A 20,749-nucleotide genomic window follows, 5' to 3' on the forward strand; every position below is an offset into this window, starting at 1 on the left:
AAAGTAAACACTTTTCAGGGAAAAGTACTGGCATATACGAATGTAGTGTTAATAACAATAAATTGCAAATTCGAAAAGCAAGTATATATAACGTCTTGGTGAAAAGTTTAGTATTGTTATCATCACTTCATTCACCCAATGTCCAGTTTTCAAAACTGGTGACTTGTGTTTGGCATGTTTGGAGTGGAATACATCTGGCATAAAAAATAATTTATTTATTTATTTTCCATTCTCTGCACTTATTTTTTATTAGGCCCACATTTTATAACTTCCTCTTTTCTTCCCTCTCTCCCCTTTCCCTCTCCTCTTTCTTTCTTTTTCCATATCAATTTGTTAGCACTCTTTTTTAAAAGTCATAGTTCATTGAATTTACAACCGTATGACAAAACAGGGGAAAATACTAACTTTTTGCACAAGATTTTCAATTGAAAGAGAATTAACCATTGCTTATTCTAGGAACTCTAGTATATGTACAATGTAGGTGTGCTTTTTCATTTAATGACATAAAATTTGAAAAATATTGTAAGAGACACTTGAGGTTTTGACTTTAAAAACCTACATTTTGGTCAAAAAATGTGCTTGGATAGGTAGTTTTCAACAGATTTTCCACATTCGCTTTGCTATAACATTGAATTGTGTTATCTGTTGACCTAGTGACTAAAAGTGTTTTTAGGGGGAAGTATTAGCTTTCGTTTGTTATAAAAAAAATTCTGATTGGATGCAGGGAACACTTGAGGTTTCAACAAAAACCAATTAAAGAGGCCCATTTTTTTTAGCTAGAAGCTTCAATAATTATAAACTGTGGTGGCGACATTCGCTGCTTGTTGTTCTCTGCTTGGAAGCTCTTGGGACGAAAATGTGTGTTCAGGTGTATCGAGGTGGAAACTGTGCGCATGACTGGTTTATAAGAGAATCGTTTTGTATAGAAACCTTTCCATAATTATGTTTTTGTCCTCCTCCCTTCCCTCCCCTCTCGATCGATTTTCTCCTCTTTTCACCGTTCCTCCTTCACTCACTAACTTTCCCCTCACTTTTAAAAGGGACATTCGTGATATTAAAAATTCCATTTGACTTATAGGCCATTGAATAACCATGATAACAAAATATACTGCGAAATAGTTAATATTGATAGAAAGTGACACACTCAGATAGACATGCACATGGACCTATATCTGGTAGCCATGCCACGTTTTTACGGCAACTCTATTCAATTTATTTAAATGGTGCGCCTGAAATAAGGTGGGTGGTAAATAACTCTACATCGACGACTAAAGTGTGCCTGTTGTACTTTCGGCTACTCAATCACAACCGTAGGTTGTATGGGAACAAAAGGTTCCTCTCGCTTAAGTAGGCGCTTTCGTTTGATCACCTATTGACAGTAGCCTGTGGGGTAAAGCTTGTAAATATATGCTGTCAGTTCAGTTACCGATTTAATGGCGGAACCCTTTTGTCATGAAAAAGGTAGCTCTCGATAAATAGCTTGTCGGCAACTCAAATCTGCACAAAAGAACAATGCGTTAGGTAATCTATTAGTTATACAATCCACACGGTACGTGCTATACTGTCTTGCTATCAAAATCTAGACTTTGATGTGCGTCTTCAAAGTTCAAGAGCAGATGTGAGCAAATTTGTGATCATTGCCATGCCCGTCAGTTACACCGCAGAGGCAGGTATGTCCTGAGTTTTTACACTGGTATATCTGCCTATGCATGTTATGTTTCAATTTGCAAATTCATGTTTAAGTGTGCTAGTGTGCGATGCGTAATTCTTCGGGCCGTGTATGGATTTTACCTGGGTTAGCCCATTGTTGGCTTCCAAACCAACAGCTTAAAAGTATGGACTTTCATCTGATATCAAAACCTCCATTTTGATAGAGAAAAGGTGGAAATGAAGTTATTGACCGAACCCTGACCAGATTATTGGCTAAATGTTCCTAATTTACATGTAGCAAGTTAAAGGGGATATTAGCATCCCAGATATCGACAAGAAAATTATAAGCACGATAAAGGGAAATATGTCGCAAATTGGGTTTTCAGGTTAGATTTTTGAAAAAGATATTGACAAGTTTTCTAAATCTTGACTGTGTGACGTCCAAAACATATGCTTATGACATAACATAATATTTAAAGCTTTGGCTACAGGCGAGTTTTTGGGGTGTTATGGTCCTCAACGCATAAGATGTTGTGTTTTTTTATTGGGACATGTTGTATCATCGTCATATTCGCATAATTATTAACTTAGCTTCCGAAAAGATGCTTACGACAAGACAGTAGTGATGCTGATGTGTACGCCTTTTTATGAATATCAAACTAAGTTGAACAATGATTATACAAATCCTACAATCGGTACCGTCATTAAATGACAAACATAATTCTTATTTTTGTAAGGAAGATAACCAAAGAGACACGAGACACGTTTTATTATTTCCACTGTAAATTTTATTTTATGTTTACGTCATTATAAATTCATTGCATGTAACCAACAAAATATATCAATACATTGAAAGATTTACCTAGGTTAAATAAGAATAAAATGAAATAAATAAATATATTTTTGGTTTGTGTTATTAAGAAAATATATTGTCAATAATAAAACATGTAGAAAGTTAAAAACTAACTTCCGATCTTTTGCTGGGTATCATATTTTATATGTAATTTTAATTTTTTTAGAAACATTCAGATATCATGGCATATCCACATTACGTTAGAGTATTATTTATAGGTTAATACATGCGTATCACTTGTTGGGAGTGAAATTTTTCAAAACAATGCACGCGTACTGAGATGTTGATGCATCTAATGCACGAGCCCCGAAGAGGGGAGTGCATTATCAGTATAAGTGCATTATTTTGTACAATTTCTCCAGCATTTATTAACCTATTTCATACACGAGAAAAAATTTGTTTGCATTTTTATAACAAAATTGTCACTAAAAATTTGGACAATGCAGGCAAATATGACCCGCAAGTAAAATGAACGCGTCCGATAGCACTGCGCGTACTACGCGGATTGCTCGCCCATGCAATTCAGTGTACAACATTTATGCACGGCTCGTAATTTACTAACGGGGGCTCTGATTGGTTCTCACTATCTAGGAGTGTATGAATTCTATAACTATATTTGATAAATTTATTTTATATACAAGCTCTAGTTTTTATACATATGACGTATAAATAATTTATACAATATTTAAAAATATACAACACAACATGTGTCATTATCAGCTACTATTAAGTTGTTATATACATTACTTTATTATAATTATTATGTACAGTAATCGCACTTAGGTTTCCAACACCTTTATAATGGCAACAACACAACCTAATTTATGTCAATACATGCATTCTGTATACAATAACACTTTCTATGTTTTTTAATTTTTTCCAGATTTTTTGGGCACATTACACCAACATTTCTGTAGTTAACCATCGAATTGTGAGGCAAATCAGATGTTATATTCAGGTTGCTCATCTTCAGTGAAAGCATAAATAACATAACACAGATTATAAAATATACGGGGTGTCCCAGAAAAATATACCAGGTGAATAAATTTGGACATAAGTCGAGAAATAGACATCGGAATAAAAAAAATCGAAAAAGCAGGTTGCGAAGAAATAAGCGATTATATGATGCACGCATCAACGCAATTCATTCCAAGTTTGATCAACAGGCGCTTGTTTCATGCTCGATCACGCCTTCCTAAAGTTTGTGTATCTCATTCATTTCATCCTTTTAAGGGCGTACTACACCCATGTATTGGTTTGATTGGTCTAAAAAAATATTTTTTCATTTATAGCTAGGCAATATATGCACGGATCATGTGAAATAAAGAAAAACATTAAATAATAATAAAAAAAAGGTGCTTTTAAACCATTGTATAGTAAGTCATTTTAGCCCTATATATTTTTTGTTTACATGTATCCTGGTAACTCAGATGCGTGTTTCATAACAAACCATAAATTGTCCATAATTTATTCTTTTCAACATGTTCAAGTAGAGAGCATGAATAGAATACATTAAATCCTTTGTTATACCATCTATAGAAATGTACTCACTGATTATAACACTGAATAAATTAAATAGGCCTAATCTCTTCCACATAGACAATTAAATAGTACACCATGTATTTATCTTCTATAATGTGGTGTTAGGAAAAGAGATTTAAAAAGGCTATAAGGTCATCAAAGGTCAGGTTATAGGTCAATTGGTTCAGGTCAAATTCAGGCATCAACATGTGGTAGTCTGTGATATCATACATGTCATAATGAGGCATCAATTTTGATATTTTGTCTGTTACTGGATATATAATGGAAATATGTGAGGTGGATATACTAAAATACCTTGGGATGTAAATGGTGAGTACAATTTAGATTGCCTAGTTGAGATGAATTGGGCAAATAAATATAAAATAGTTACCAAAATCACAAAAATGAAGCTTACGGAAAACTACCTAATATGGTGGTATGGGTGACAAAAATACAATCTTTTTCAACATTGCTGTAGTGTGGTTGTGGTAACCTGTTACCTATGGCTTAATTAAGTTTCAGTGAAATAGTGTCGCAAGTTCAAAATACAAAATATAGCTCAACATTGAAAATAGAAGCATTTTAACCGGTTCGTTTTTGATAGTTGTGGAGCACAAAGTTCATGAAGTCATAAAAGAGATCAGGGACCGCTTATTCCCATTTTACATATCAACATTATTTCCCTAATGTGTTAGCAACACATATCCAAAATTTTAACGAAATCCGTTGATAGTAAGCTTTCCAAAATGAAGTGAATTTAAAACATCAGTGATGTACCACCTTTTGGCTTATATCATTAGAAGCATGTACGCTTCATTGATACTGATGCCACCAATTGAACGAGAAGATTTGCCCCTTCATTTTGCATACCACTTTGAACAATTTTTTTTCTCATTTCTTAACAAAATGCAAAAAAAATGCAAAAAAAATGCATGGGTGTAGTACCCCCTTAATATGTATTTTATAATCTGTGTTATGTTATTTGTGCTTTCACTGAAGGTGAACAACCTGAATATAAATTCTGATTTGCCTTCACAATTTGATGGTTAACTACAGAAACAATTACTTCAATTGTTTAAATTTATAATCTAGAAACTGCATGTTCATGTCATTGTACAAGAGATCACGAGAAATCAAGAGAAATGATGCTAATGTCAAATATATTAACAATTTTTACACCAGTTACTAGTGCTTTAAAACTGCTTGTTTTGATGCAAACAACATGCAAAATGAACTCTGTGTTACTAGTTACATGTACAACTGATGTTTATGCCACTTATAACATATTATATATTTATGACAATCAAATTCCCAGATTTTATGGCCAAATGGACTATTGTCCACCTCAGTTAGCGGACAATTGTTCATCTTGCCATAAAATCAAGAAATTTAATGGTAAACAAATGAAAATATATAATAACGTATTCAATATTAGCGATATAAGACTCATTTCATTTCTTCGTGTCATATTATGTGTACACATGTAACATTACTCATCTGTCGTATCTACTGGTCATCCACTGGTCGGACATTTATCGTTCGAAGCTTCAAATTAGAAGAAAAATATAATAAAGTTATCATTAATTGGAACAATTTTACTTTAAATCTGATATATGTCATGATATTTGAGAAGAATTTTCAGCTCGTTACCTCTGTCTACAATTCATAATTATTCAAAACTTGATAAAGCAAATGATCCCCTTCCACGCACACAGGACCAAATAAAAAAGGTCAAAACATATTTATTACAAAACCTTGATTATGCTATGACTCCGAAGAAAATGACACCCATCCCAAAGAATGTTATTTATAGATGTTGGGTTTGTGCCGATTTGTTGTCATTTTGAACGCACTTTGATATGTTATTTATTTATTGTCACTCATTTATTGTACTTTTTAAGATGTATCTTTGTAAATTTTCCTTGTAATGGTTTTAATTTGTGTTTGTGTAAAGCGCCTAGAGGCCTTTTTGGTATTGGGTGCTATATGAAAGGCCTTATTATTATTATTATTATTATTATTATTATAAAAACTGCACAAAAAGTAACTCAGTTGTTATAAATACGCCTATAGATTCAGAACTAATAATTGTTTTCACAATATTTCAACATAGAGAGAAGGATGATTTATTTACACGCATTTTGATACCCCATTCGTCAAATGTCGTTCAATATTAAAAACACATTAGTGCTTTTACAGAAAAATACCCGAATTCAAAAGTTGCAGTTTACAGCGATCAATGGTTATAATGCCAGCACTGTAACACGTAAAGATCGACATTAAAGACATTTCTTTCCAAACGTAGACATCGGACGTACGTTGATCTATTCAAAACCACTCTCCTGTATCGAAGCGAGGTCACGTATTTAGCTATTTTTAAAGATATTCCACGTGCGAAATCGACGTAGATACATCGTTGAAAATGCACAAAATTTGTCCATTTCGCAATATGTTAAAGACAGTCAAAGGTAATAAACATAGGAAGGAAAGTCCAATTATTATTATGATCCTTTCTGTTCGTAACAAATCATTATAATAAAGGTACAGCGATGTGTTAAAAATGGACTAAATTTAAACGCAATATTCACACGCAGAGATTGCCCATTGAAATGTGTGTGATACTTTGCGTAAAAAAAATGACATTGCGATTTCCCATAATTTGATTCCAACGTAGAATAAAACGCAGATGCTACGTTGAAATTGCTGATTTTACTTCAGGTCTAAGTCTATGCAACGCGCCCAATTTTCAAGACGAAAAAGTCTCATTTTGAAAGTAAAGTCATGATGTATGGATGTAGTGATCTTTAATCTACCAAAATATATGTTTTTGGGCAACTATAATATTTGGGGAGCACAAAAAACAATTAGGCTTAATCAGCATGTAGGTCAAAATTTTAATCAAAATCAAAAGCGGTCTGTTTGTATGAAGCAGACACTCAGCTCACTGTTATTTTTTCAATCACTATGCCCTCTATCGACCTAGGTTAGAAGCTGTTAGATTAGATCAAATATTATAGTCTTTATTCTAGCTGTTTGTTCTCCTTCGTAACGAATGAGCACAATACAGTCATCGTATTAACGTACGTAAAAACGTACGTGAAAACGTACGTTCCACGTGCTGCGTTTGGAAAATCGCAATGTGTCTATTATCTTTGCGATTACTTCAAATCAATACAAATAACTGCAACTTTTAACTTCGGGTATTTTTCTTTCAAAACACTGCTGTATTGTCAATATTGAACACAATTTGACAAATGGGGTATCAAAAGGCTCGTAAATAAATCATCCTTCTTTTTATGTTGAAATATTGTGAAAGCAATGATAAGTTTTGAATCTATAGGCGTATTTATAACAGCTGAGTTACTTTTTGTGCATACTTTATGTTGGCTTACATTTATATGTTCGACCCGTCCATTTCTTCTACTCCATTCGCTCTTCAATGCATTACGAACCTGAAATTAATAACGAAAGTCAATAAATAGTTAATATTATGTTTAGATCTAAGTATAGGGCCTGTCAGTATACACCAACACTACTTGAAGGCGATTTACCAATACAACAAAAGTCTTTCCTGCAGAGGCTACATACGTATATACACATGACATAGGAGAATTTTCTTTAAACATGATATGTTCAGGGGCCAATGACAATATTTTCATATTGTGTTTTGTATTTAACATTGACGCTTGTATACTAAAATAACTGGATTCAAAAGTTTGGAATTAAAGTGCGCTAGTGGTTTTGGTAATAATATTAGAAGCAAAAACGTGGTTCACACCAGCCCATAGAGCATCATGCTGGTATCCTACCACGAGGGATGATCACTTTTCCGTTCATAACATCTAAACGGGAACTATTTCAGGCTTAAAATCTAGTTGAGATTATAAGACAAAATATAAGCTTTCTTTTGATTCCAAAATCTTTATTTTGGTGGGATAAGGTATGGGGATGAAGCTGTTCTGTTGATCGGTCACCTTTCTTTAATAAGCAACCGTTAATGTTGCGTGTAATACATAAAACGTGTATATGTAAAAAAGAGAAAAAAATGTTTAACTCTTGTTTCATCTTTTTTTTTCTTTGCAGCTTGACGAGTTGATGGGGTTATAATTACGTACCTCTGAGTTAACATAGCAGGTGACGAAAACCAGATACATCCCCTGAATTAAACAGAAAATAATATTAATATTAACAAATGTGCGAACATAATTATGAGAGGCATACATGCAAAAACATAATGGACAAACATATACAAATTAAATAGTAGAACAAAGCATTAAGCTGGAAGGGGATCACTTTTTCTGTGTTTGCCTAAATGGTTGCACAGGGCAAAAGACAAGCTTTGGGTCCTGAGACTAGGATCAATCTGTAAAGCGGAACCACGGGTCATGCATGTATGGCTGTAGTCTATAATATGGCGTTTACAATTACGAGAGTGGTAATGTCGTTGTGGTAACAGGAAGTAGTTTTGATATTAACATGATATTAACTTACATCGTAAAAAGAACTGTAGGCTTCCTTCAGATTCTAAATTGTCTAATGATCTTTATTGGTGTCCAGCACTGGCCCGTAGCCAGGATTTATTTTTGTTTGTGGTGGGTGGGAGGAGGGTGCTGATTTTGAAAATGTGGATTTTTTCCGTGGGGGGGGGCAATTTTGTGAAAAGTGGGCTTTTTCCCCAAATTTTGACCTATTTTTGACCAACAAAGCTTAAAAACCCAATATTTTGGCTCGCTACGCTCACAAATTCTCGCCGCCATCCCCGCACCCCCTGCGCCAGCATGTCATAGCAATTTTACATAAAACACTATTTCTGTTGAAACTTGTACTATGGCTTATGAGGTTTCCCCATTGATAAACGTCCACAGCCGGTGTCCACACTCACCTGCAATGCACTCAGTAAATCAAAAGTATATGCGATGTTTATGTTGGTGTTGCCAAGGAGCCCAATCAGCCAAGTTACTCCAACCATTGGAAGTAACAAGGCTGTACTTCGAAATCCAATTCTGTTTGGGGAATAGAACAACATGACATTGCTTAGGCATAGCAATGTTTCAAGTGGTAAATAAAAAAATATACCCTTTTTCGTGACTTTTGGATCCCTTTAAGAATTTAACAGTTTCAGATCTTACTGCATGTATAATGTAACATGATGTTATCCAAAATAAGGAAATGGAGCTCAGACAAACTGGCATTATAATAAAGGAGAGAAAAAATCAGAACCGTTCGGATTCGAACCAGCGCGCACCCACGATTACATGTCGTTGAGTTCACCACCACACGCCACAACAGCTCATGGCGGATCAGCCGGCGAATTGAACATGTAATGAGTTTAGTCTCTCGAAAATGTTTCACGGCCAATGTAAATTAATTAATGATGTTATCCAATTAGACTAGAAGAGACATTTTGAATATTGTCTTATCACAATCTACTCATTAACTTAGCCCACTTTACTGAAATTCTGATGTCACTAGGACACATGGTTGTGAAGTTATGACTGCATTACAAATGCTACTAAGTAGCTTAGCTCACTTTACTGAAATCCTGATGTCACTAGGACACGCGGTTGCGAAGTTATGACTATAATTGCTACCTTTGGACATATTGAATGATCTTGTCACCTATAATTGTTCTGGAACCAAAGGGTCCATATGTTAAAGGTCGATAACCTACCTGATGGAGTGAATTCGGTCCTGCTTATCAACCTCAGCTACTCCCAAGGTTTTGCACACGATGATCACAAGGATTACTAAGTTTATCTAAATGATAAATAATAATAATATTAATAATATGGTTTTCTAAATTGATAATGATAACAATAACAACAACAACAACAACAAAAACATCAAGAACAATAACAGCAGCAGCACACATACATGCGCACACATAAGTTATGAAAAGTAGAGGTGGACAAGCTACGCTCCAAGTGTCAGGTGCATTTGTGTGGTTCAGCGGTAAATATTTCCAAAATATTGGTATCATTAAATAACTGATACCCAGCAAACACAAAAACGTTTTAAAAACGTTTTAAATAAGTTATATTTTGGCTTTTGGTTTAGGTAAAAACGTTTTAATAACATTAAAATGTCGGGTTATATAAAGGTCATGATAACGTTTTAAAACGTTATGTATGAAAACACACTACAACAATATTTTTAAATTAATTAAAGATTTCTTCTTTGCAAGTCCAATTGAAACACTTACTGTATGGGACGTTTCAAATGTGCCATCAACTGTCTGATAGAGATGATGGCACATTCAAATTAAGCCACCTTTTATGATGTATTGATTTCTTGTTGATAGTTGATTGAATCAATACCAACAAGAAGTCAACTGGCAACCTAAGCAGATCAGTGCATCATCTGGCTGATGAAAAGAGCAGACCTTAGCTCTTGAAACGTCCCATTCAGTAAGTGTTTCAATTGGACTTGCAAAGAAGAAATCTTTAATTAATGGAATACTACAGTCCTGATGAACTTAATCAAGAATATTTTTAAATGTTTTCAAAAATGTTATTTTAAAGTATTTTTGCAAACATTTTTGCCAAATATTTTGTCAATACTTAAATAACATTATGTTAAAATATTTGAACCCAGCAAACACAGAAATGTTCTTAAAATGTTTTTTTCAAAACATTTTAATAACATTTAAATGTCGGGTTATATAAAGGTCATGAAAACGTTTTTAAAACGTTATTGCAAATATTTTGTGCAAACATTTTTCGCAAAATATTTTATCAACCCCAAAATAACATTCTGTTTAGAATGTTTTGTATCATGTTTTCAAGAATGTTTTTGGAATGTTATCAAAACGTTTTTATACCCTTTATATAACCCGATATTTAAACGTTTTCTGTAAAACATTTTTGTTTGCTGAGCAGTAGATTATCAAATAATGTTGTTTAAGGTTATGAAACCGTTTTATACTCTTAATATACCCTTTATATAACCCGACATTTAAACGTTTTCTGACAACCTTTTATAACCTTTTGCGAATGATGTCGAAAACGTTTTGTGTTTGCTGGGTAATTAATGATACTTCTTGAGGCATTTGTAAGTATTAATTATTAATATTTAAGCTGATAATTAAGTTGTTAAAATGTCGTTAGTGTCCTTTACGATAGAATGAATGAAAACTTCTAAAAATACCACTGAGCTAAGTACTTACCGTCAGAATGGCGATTACAGGGGCGATGAAGGCCCAAATAAGTTGTCCTGTCAACCAGCACCTATTGCGAACAATCATAAAACGTATAAATTGGTTTAAAATATATAGAATACCAAAGCGCCTTTCATTCATTTTATAAGCGATGAACTCCGAAGCTTAACAACAACATAATTTATTTAGCTATATTGGTCCCGGGTATTACAAACATTTAAATTAGAACATGGTTTTGCGTACTGGTCTGAGAACTAAGTGTTTACGATTGCCCGTGTTATTTAAATGCAACTCATTGGGTCAATGCGCATTGTCATTCTTTCAAATTAAACATTTAACTATTTAACATAAAGTATCATTGACATCCATATCTTGAAAGTCAACCATTTGAAGACAATTTTACACTATTGGTCATACAATGATCATAGAAATACTGTACCTTTTGTGGTCATGCAAATGTTCTCTACCAATTGCAGCTGTAATGATGGTCATTAACAAAGGAACACCTAATAAAGTAAAATTGTAAAAAGTTTTTGTTTCTTTTATGTATTGAGTTAATCGAGATATTTAACTTAAAGAGAAGAGAGCGGGAAGGTTACCTTATTTCACTGAACGTTTGTGAAACATCTTTAGAAAATTATTCCTTCAAAATGATAGGCCAAAAATTACCATCGCCCCATTGGAATAACAGAATGTCTCGCCTTTCCCTTTTGGTCGGCAATACATCCCTCCATTATCCTGTCCCTTTGGCTAGAACCTTATTACACTCTAACGGGACACAAATTATTTTAATAGTCCCTTTTGCTATCGAGTGAAACATTTTGTCGCGTTTAGATTGTTTTCATTTCTTCAGAATATTGACTTTTCGCATTCCAGCAAAGGAAGAGATCAGTTGAAGGGAATGAGTTTATGGTAATAACTAAAGGAGAAACTAAATATAATCATGTATTAAACCACACAATGTAATACGATATATTAATATAGCAATTGCCGGTACAAACGCAAGAAATCTGAAAAGTGTGCCAGTGCCTCAACTCTATGCATGCTAGAAACACGCATTGTGATTATTGTTAAAAAAGTTAAATCCTTCCCAAGCCTTTCGGCCCATTGGGCGGCGCCTATCTCCGTTTCATAACCCTAGGCCACATGTCTGCAAGCAGAAAAGCTACAGCAGGGGGTTAGTCCACTGGTAGCCATGTGTTTAACTTTCCCTACTCCATTCTTTCAATGCCGAACGCCTGGCAAGAAGGCAGTAGGTACCATTTTTAAAGCCTTTGGTATGGCCCGGCCGGGATTCGAACCCTCGACCTCCCGATCGTGAGGCGGACGCTCTAACCACTAGGCCACCACGCCGGTACAGCGTGATTATTATGGTCTTAAATTTTCCTCGGAATTCGCTAGTTTCGTTTGTCTTTTACTTTCTCATGCCCTTACCCCAGCTAATGACGATGTAAGTAACTCTAAAATTTCTCTCAATGCCGAAAACGAGCACTATCATACGGTAGAGATGTAGAGCTTCGACGAGCATGCAGCAAAATACTGACATGAGCATGTTATACCGCAAGATGGTTACTGCAAGACAGGCGATCTAATGAAGAAGAACACCAGGGCATGAAATATAACAAGAAACAACAGATTTATTTATATCAAATAGCAGATTATATCGTTAAAGGAGATGATAGAACTTAGTAGGTGCTAACTAGGCATTTATTCCATGCGTAATTAGCATCAAACATAAGCCAGCTCGACCTGCCGCATACAGAAGAAAGGTGTACCCCATGCCACAGTTTCACAGATATTGAATAGATATGGTCGAAACCGTAATTATTAAATGGCGTCAAAATTAGATATTGTTAGATTTGTTTTGTCAATTTTGACTCGCTTGACCTCTTGTATCTCGCACATGATTTTTTTGTTCATTTTGCTATAGGTGGACTTCATTAAAATAATTCCATAAAACATTAAAAGAGGTTATGGAGGAAATATGTAGGAAATGACTGAAAGCCACCAAAGATTTGCACCATATTTAGAAAATAAACATAGAAAAAATGTTGTGACTTAAAAAAATATTGAAATCGACCATGAGAGGTATTCAAAATTTTAGTAAATATTCTATATACTAATGTTTCTTGAGTATTGCTTTCATGTATTACAGCAACTATTATGTAGAATCCATTACATACCTGATTAGATTTTGCACCGTTGCTTGCAATGGTCATAAAGTACGCCAATGTCATTGCTATCATTAGGTTGGCATGGATCAATATCCTTTCCTTATCCAAGGATGTTCGTTTCCTGCGTAAAATACATTGTGAAGAAAAGGATATTAACAGTCATTATTATTTGTTTTAATTTGTACAGTAGTTTTTATGCAGTAGTTTTTATATACTTAAATTGAGCTTTTTTCTACCTCTCATCCTACTAAGGGGTGTAAAGCCCCTAAAGTTTTTGATCCAGCATATAATGCTCGTTTTTTACTCAAACTTAAACAACTTAAGGGGGTACTACACCCCTTGATAAATTTGTGATTATTTTTTGGATTTTTCTCAAAAACTAATAAAACACTGGTAACAAAAGTTATGTATATTATAGGGGCAAGGAATCCAGTTACTACACTGGAATTTCAGTGACTCAAGACAAGTAGTTATTGATTTATTGATCAAATATTGGTTTTCCCTCATTTGTGACTGTAACTCCACAACTGTTGTCTGTCCTGAAATAAAATTCCCAGTGCAGTAATTGTAGTCCTTGCCCCTATAATATACATATCGCAATTGTCACCAATGCGCTATAATTTTTGAGAAAAATTCAAAAATAGGCACAAAATTGGCCAGAGGTGTAGTACCACCTCAAGCTAAGGCCAAAAAAAATATTGTTGTGTTGCCCTCAACCGTCCTACCCTAAATCCTGAAAAATCAGGGTCGTATTTTTTTTTGAATGATGATTTTTACAGATTTGTTCAAAAACTCAATGTTTTTCACTTAAAATTCATATTTTATTGTAAGACTAGTCTTTAATTGTTGTCTAACAGGTATCCAGTAGTCAAAATTGACTAATTGAACAAGCATTATTTAATATTTGAGGGGATTTTGAAAAAATAAAAAAAAAAAAATAATCCGACCGTCCTACCCAAATTTCCCATTTTTCCACTTGAGGGCAACACAACAATTTTTTTTGGCCTAATGGTAGATATCCATCATGTGAGCTTATTTTAACTTAATCTACCACCTTAAAGCTCAAACATCAAAAATAAGGTGGGCTGGGTTTTCATTTTGCTCTTGTGAAATTAATCTGGTTATCTGGTTATCTATGTAGTCAGGTTAATATAGACAATTTAATTAAGCTGTATTAATCAGTATCATTTTTATTATTGATACTATTTTGAAAAATCTCAAAAGAAAAAAAGTTCACTTACCACAATATTGCACAGATGATCAAACCAATAAACAATGCGGCGAGAGAAATACCGATGAGAACTTTTACCACCTTGTCAATCACGGGTGAGTAATTATCGGTAACACCCTATAATGGTTGATAAAATACATAATTTGATGATATAATTGAGTTAAACGTGTGTATGGTTTCAAGGCACAGTGATGGCAATACACATGATGTCGTATGCGTAACTCCTCCAAATACCATTATTATATCACAGGCTGGGAGCCGGGAGCGGGAAACACGCGTAGGGCACCTCCGACCATGCCCACCTCAAGATCAAGTAGACTATACCATAGTCGAATTTTATTAAAAATATGTTATTATTAGTCATGATTAATCCATTTCGTTGAACTCAAAATTATACTGATGTTTATCAAAATTAAAGTATTCAATAGTAAAATGGTCATAAAGAGTTAAAAATAACAGATAATTAGTGACAATAAAAGTAACTGAATGCAACATTATCTTGCATAATTATAATGGCTCACATTAATACTGAACAATTCTGATTTTGGAATCTACCAGTTTATTGATAGCGAACCCCGAAAATCCGACTATGGACTTTGAATTTTAAGCAGAACTTTACCCCGGGACTTTGCTCTCTAAAAACACACAGTCAAGCATACTTGTTTATCAGTCCATTAACCACAAGTACTAAGCATGGTATAGTACAAGACGCGCTAGATGTTTGATGAGAGATTAACTTTCGCGTCAACACAAAAGCGCCGCAAATACCACAGATAGTTGTGTACGGTGTAGTTAATGGTAATGGCGCGGGCCCGGAAGATTTAAACAATAGCGAGATATGGGCGACCAATCACAAGGCAGATCAATTTAAAGATGCATTACATCATGGCCAATTTTAGTTAGGCCAGAAATTGGCCTAACTCTCCATAGAGTCCCGTGTTAAAAATCTTAACCGCAAGGCAAAGTCAGTAGTCCACTTGGGAAGCTAACAAACAGAGGGAGTGCGGTGACTGAAAAGATCAGATACAGATGTGAAAATCTATCAGTTGCACACAAATCAATATAAATCAGCGTTTTATGCTTAAATGTAATAGCCAGAGTATGCAAAATGGGCAAGTGGACTACGGAGAAGTATAAAGATCAAGAGGTGACCACCTTAATTTAAGCAAAAACACCATGGGAAAAATGAACAATGTTTTAGACCAATTACGGTTATTCTGGCGGTATAATCACAGTGAGTGGTAGCATGAGCCCGTTCGAACCATAACTAAACCACAACCACGCTCCTCTTCAGCATCATGGTCAATGACCATATAACTTGAGCTCCAAATATCACAAACTAGGAGCTGGTTTCTTCTTCAGTAGAGCGATGCAACACATAGGGCGCCCTCCGTGGTTTTATGGACTAGAATAAATACGTTTTGCAACACAAATAGCGTAGAAATGTCTGACCAACATGACATGTTTCATTTTCATTAAGAATTTTCGGGCAAGCTCAAGAAACTGATTACCTTCGAAAACTCGAAAAGTACAGCAAAGGTTGTAAGATGGGTAAATCCACAGGTTTGGAGTGCAGCATTAGTATCTGCCTTATACGTCAATGAACCTTCTTGCGACCACATGCTAATATAAAATTAGACAAAAACAATGATAATAATTATTATTATAGGTCTTTCCATTCAGTGAACCTGAAGATTTGACATTAGTATGGGGTCATTGTGGCCTACATTGTTTGAAAAGCTTGTATGAGGCAAAGCACGAGCAGGATTGTATAAACTTAACGTCTTACTAGTCCGCTTTGCATATTACATTAAATTAATTAAGTCTGCAATGTGCTTACTGTACATGCTACCAGTTATTCAAAGACATACATACACAAAAACCACCACGCATACATACATACAAATATTTATAATGCGCTTTTAAAATGTATCAAAGCGCTGAACATGGAGAGAAAGAATGAAAAAAAAAGGCAACACAGAAGCAACAAAAAAGAAGAAGCTAACTGAAAGGTGAATTTTCTAAAAACTGGAATTGAGGGAGACTCCCTGATGGCTTTAGGGAGTTTATTTTCATTCCCTCAGACAGAGAAGGTATTTCAACCAGCTGCTCTACGTGCCCTAGGCTGACTAAGCGGCCCTGAGAGCACTTGAAAACATAAAGCAGAAATTTAAAAGAATTCGATCCTGGATTGGAAACCAATGCAATTGAGTGAAAAAGTTGGAGGTACCAGTCGAGCGACGAACAAAAAAATATCAAAAGCACAGCACGATTTTGCAGCTTTGTAACAGGTATCCTGGTCAATGAATTTACGGATGCGGTAAAGATTACGAAAATAGAAATTTTTTAGTATACAAAATCATTTAGTATAAAATCATTTTTTATACAAAATCATTTAGTATAAAAGAAGAAAAATTAAAATAACCAAAAAAGTAGTCGTTAACGAAGGCAGTGCAGATGTAAAATGTCTCTAATTATCTGTCCTCATCAAAGCTTACACACAACTTCTATTAACTTACTTGTTTTCGACATCCCAAAATGCACAAACTAGCTTGCTGTACTTGGTTAGCTTATTCTGACTGCGAGCATCCTATCAAATATATATATATTTATATTTGGAAGTGAATACAACTGAAGACCTAAGCGCAAGAAGACCGTAAGTCCACTTGGACCCCCAACATGTATACACTAAAGTAGCATATAGTTTCGTATAGTTTGGTTATGTTTTATACATACTCAGGGGCCAAACAAATCTTTTGCAACCTTTCATGATGTTTTCAACCTGGAACATGTATGAAACATTATAAAACCCTAAGAAACTATACGTAACTTCTAATGTATACATGTTGAGGGGCCAAGTGGACTTTCGATCTTCTTGCGCTTAGGTCTTCAACTTCAAGAAGCAATGTTTTATTCGTTGTTCAGTGTACTGCTAACGGATTTATTTGTGCCAGTAGAGAGCCTTCAATGTGTGCTATTATGATTGGCGAATATCTGCCACATCTAGTTCTCATTCACTGAAATTTTGGACATTTTGATTCCATTGTTCATGATAGTTTAAGACAAAGGGTACCTTATAAAATCTCGTATTTAAAGCTGTGCAACCTTCTGCGATTAACTGTAGGTTACATTTACCCATAATCCTCTCATTATATTTATAATACTATGCTTTCGTATACCTGTATCATAATTATGTTGACTTGATTTTGCTGCTTAGATTTTGCTACTCTTGCTATGATTTTACAATAAATTATTATTTACCTTTATCGGGAAAGTAATATTAAATGGATTATACTCATCCTCGTGCTTAATCAGAGTGGTATTTATGCTGAATAAGTTTATTGAAACCAACGTATTTCCAAGAATATGGTATACTTTGTCCGAATCAGTGCCTCTGTATTCAGTGTCATCATTAGGGGTTTTCCTAATGACAACAGTGAGATAACCTGTCACAAAATGTATTTATTAAAGAATGTCATTGGTATCTTATAAAGATTGACCATTGATAACAACTGTTAAATGCTTACTATAGTACCATCCCAGGTATGTGCTTCATAGAGAATATTCATCAACATTAAAACACTTCGTAAATCCATTAAAATGACATTTTAGTGGTAACAATTATGTACGGTTGCCGCCATGGTAAGTTAACATACTACCATTGTCAGATATTAGGCCAGTAAAATGCGTAGAATTTTAGCATGGAGACACTGCGGTTGTTACAATCCGTTTTTCTCTGCCAGTCTCATATCACGAGATATTGTCAAAGGTAGTTATAAAATTAATGTTAATTAGGCGTGAAGATATTACTCAATGATATAACTTTAGTTTAATTCATTGACCCCCAAAATATGGGCACCAAACTTAGGTCTCTACAAATCTCAGATCCAGAGAAATAGGCACAATTAGTTTCAATGGCGGCCATTTTGAATTTATGCAACTGTTAGGCACTGTTTCAATACTTCCATTTTGGTAAAATTTTGATATCTTGTTTCGGGGGTTTCTGTTGCAATTTGTTTTGGGTTGACCCCTGTTTGTTCATATTTTTACTGAACTATGTATCATCCACTCATTAAAGTGATCTATAATCATTTTGTGTAGACATTTTTTTATTGTTTACATGTAGTACACATTAAAAATACCATGTCAATGAGGGACTGCTACTAGACAGCCCAGGCAAGTCAGGCTTGATTATTGAAACTTGGTGATTACTGGTTGAATATACGGTATTTCAAGTCATAACAGTCACAAAGAAACATCGCTCACTTTAAACTTACCGGTTCCATTATAAAGTCCAGACTCAAAAAAATCATTTGGAATTGTAAGCGTCAAGTCACCTTCTCGATTGAATTGGAAATCTTCTTCCCGGTTTTTATGTTCAAATAGGTAGGATACTGCAATAGGTTATGTCAATATGAAACATCAATGATGTGATACTATCAGAAAAATGTCAGCAAATAAGTTCATCAGTATTTTCATGAATATCAAAAACATGTTTTCACAATTACAACGGTGGTTCTTTTGCAGAAACACAATAAAAGGTATAGACCGATCCGTAATACGTTTATTTCATCTCGCTTGTAAACAAAGTCCATTAGAAAACATGTAGTAACACAATTTTTTCACACCTGATTTTTTGTCATATTTGTAATATTTCAATACACATGTCCCAACTTCCACCTAAATGGAATCATAAGCTGGACAAGGGATTTTTGTTATTTTGTAAACATTCTTTTTTTTCTTTTATTAATGTATTGTCATTGTATAGATAAGTTGACCTATGATGTCACATGTTTACATTCAGATCGCCCTCTATTATTTCATGCCAGGCAAGATAAGTGTCTTGGCAGACCACATAAATCTCGTCAAAACTCGACTTTAAAAACCTTTGACATTTTGTGTGATATTATATGTATAGCTTGACGCGTTTGTAATAAAGTTTGATAACATTTTTAGTATTATTTGCTTTGAAACCAAAGTTAATGAATAAAAATCAACTTCTTCCATGTAAACTATAGTGTTTTTTGACTGGCAGTTTTGATCTCAGACCAACAGAGGGCGTATCAAATGTAAACACATGCCAACTCATCTATACAGTAGGACAAGTCTTACTTTTCTCTATATAATTATTTATTGTCAAATATTTGCAAATGGTTTTGCAGCTCAAATAGTCTAAGCCAAATATATTGTGCATTGCTTGTGCATATTTAGTTTACTATCATCATTATTTATTCTTTTGAGGGTGGGAATGAATTAAATTGCTAAAATAATTTTCAAATGCAGTCAAAGCAGGCTTTGAACAAGTTTTAATTTAAGAATTAAAAAAAAAATGTTTACAAAATAACAGAAACCTCTTGTCCTACTTCATGATTGATGTATCAAATATAGAGGAATGAACAGTAATACTTAAAATACATTAAATTTCATTGAATAGTTATTTCTGTTTGTACCTTCAAACTGTCAACTTTGCAGTTACAATTGACCAACGATTATAATAATGAGGACTGGAAATGGTAATTTGACTTACCTAAAACACTGTTATTAATAATACCGAGTGTGGGATTTGCAGGGAACACTGAGGCACAATTTTCAAAGGCTGATAAACTATCAACCTGAGCACAAGTCGTTGTGTCGTCCATGTTCATTGCTGAGGTGGTAGTGTAAGTCGCTGTTGTAATAGCCGATGCAGTAGTATCCGTATCTGGCATCTCCGTGGTAGTAGGTTGCATCGATTTCGTGGTCGTCCCTATTGGTGTTGCAATAGCCGATGCAGCAGTACCCGTATCTGGCATACCTATGGTAGTAGGTTGCATGGATTTAGTGGTCGTCCCTATTGGTGTTGCAATAGCCGATGTAGTACTCGTATCTGGTATCCCTGTGGTAGTGGGTTGCATCAATTTCGTGGTTTTACCCAACGGTGTTGTAGTAGTTGCGGGAGTAGTTGGTCGCATCCCTGCTGTTGTAATTTGCTGGGTTGCAATCGCGGAAACTAGGAAATATTGTTAGAGAATAAGGTTGTCTAGTTTGCTTACCATAGTTTGAAACTATCCTAACCTTGGAATGGTAGACAATATGGTAAGACCTCATTTAAAATATGGTCAACATGGTTATTTGATGATTACAATCTTTGCCCATGTGTGAAATATGAAGACAAAGGTTTGCTG

General features: G+C 34.5%; 3 protein-coding genes and 2 long non-coding RNA genes across 5 annotated transcripts in view; 1 reads left to right on the top strand and 4 right to left on the bottom strand.

Moving 5' to 3' along the window:
- The window catches only part of LOC140146705 (transient receptor potential cation channel subfamily M member 2-like), a 375,948-nt gene that overhangs the window by 116,187 nt on the left and 239,012 nt on the right, over positions 1–20,749 (top strand). The gene's annotated exons all lie outside the window — the stretch shown is intronic.
- Positions 5,458–8,182, bottom strand: LOC140137347 (uncharacterized). Its single transcript, XR_011856820.1, has 3 exons — positions 8,140–8,182; positions 7,417–7,476; positions 5,458–5,569 (listed from the first exon to the last, which is right to left on the bottom strand). It is a non-coding gene; the product is annotated as an uncharacterized lncRNA (long non-coding RNA).
- Positions 8,850–13,417, bottom strand: LOC140144014 (adhesion G-protein coupled receptor D1-like). Its single transcript, XM_072165845.1, has 6 exons — positions 13,364–13,417; positions 12,615–12,768; positions 11,620–11,686; positions 11,190–11,250; positions 9,696–9,781; positions 8,850–9,027 (listed from the first exon to the last, which is right to left on the bottom strand). Exons 1-6 carry the CDS (start codon positions 13,415–13,417, stop codon positions 8,850–8,852), a joined length of 600 nt encoding a protein of 199 aa, XP_072021946.1.
- Positions 14,620–17,184, bottom strand: LOC140137352 (uncharacterized). Its single transcript, XR_011856821.1, has 3 exons — positions 17,105–17,184; positions 16,097–16,208; positions 14,620–14,702 (listed from the first exon to the last, which is right to left on the bottom strand). It is a non-coding gene; the product is annotated as an uncharacterized lncRNA (long non-coding RNA).
- On the bottom strand, positions 17,826–20,638 carry LOC140144022 (uncharacterized). The gene is made up of 3 exons (XM_072165853.1): positions 20,113–20,638; positions 18,863–18,979; positions 17,826–18,031 (listed from the first exon to the last, which is right to left on the bottom strand). The coding sequence occupies exons 1-3, from the start codon at positions 20,534–20,536 to the stop codon at positions 17,826–17,828; spliced, it is 747 nt and encodes a 248-aa protein (XP_072021954.1). The 5' UTR covers positions 20,537–20,638.

Source organism: Amphiura filiformis, chromosome 2, assembly GCF_039555335.1.
Source record: "Amphiura filiformis chromosome 2, Afil_fr2py, whole genome shotgun sequence".
Classification (NCBI taxonomy): domain Eukaryota; kingdom Metazoa; phylum Echinodermata; class Ophiuroidea; order Amphilepidida; family Amphiuridae; genus Amphiura; species Amphiura filiformis.

What these genes read in the sequence shown, in the direction of transcription:
- LOC140144014 (XM_072165845.1), bottom strand. Translation starts at nt 13,417, where the DNA reads ATGACATTGGCGTACTTTATGACCATTGCAAGCAACGGTGCAAAATCT. An exon ending in ACGGTGCAAAATCTAATCAG is followed by an intron (nt 12,769 to 13,363) that starts GTATGTAATGGA and finishes CTTCTTCATTAG; the next exon opens with ATCGCCTGTCTTGCAGTAAC. An exon ending in GACCGAATTCACTCCATCAG is followed by an intron (nt 9,028 to 9,695) that starts GTAGGTTATCGA and finishes TTCCCCAAACAG; the next exon opens with AATTGGATTTCGAAGTACAG.
- LOC140144022 (XM_072165853.1), bottom strand. Translation starts at nt 20,536, where the DNA reads ATGCGACCAACTACTCCCGCAACTACTACAACACCGTTGGGTAAAACC. An exon ending in TATTAATAACAGTGTTTTAG is followed by an intron (nt 18,980 to 20,112) that starts GTAAGTCAAATT and finishes AACCTATTGCAG; the next exon opens with TATCCTACCTATTTGAACAT. An exon ending in TGGACTTTATAATGGAACCG is followed by an intron (nt 18,032 to 18,862) that starts GTAAGTTTAAAG and finishes ATTTTGTGACAG; the next exon opens with GTTATCTCACTGTTGTCATT.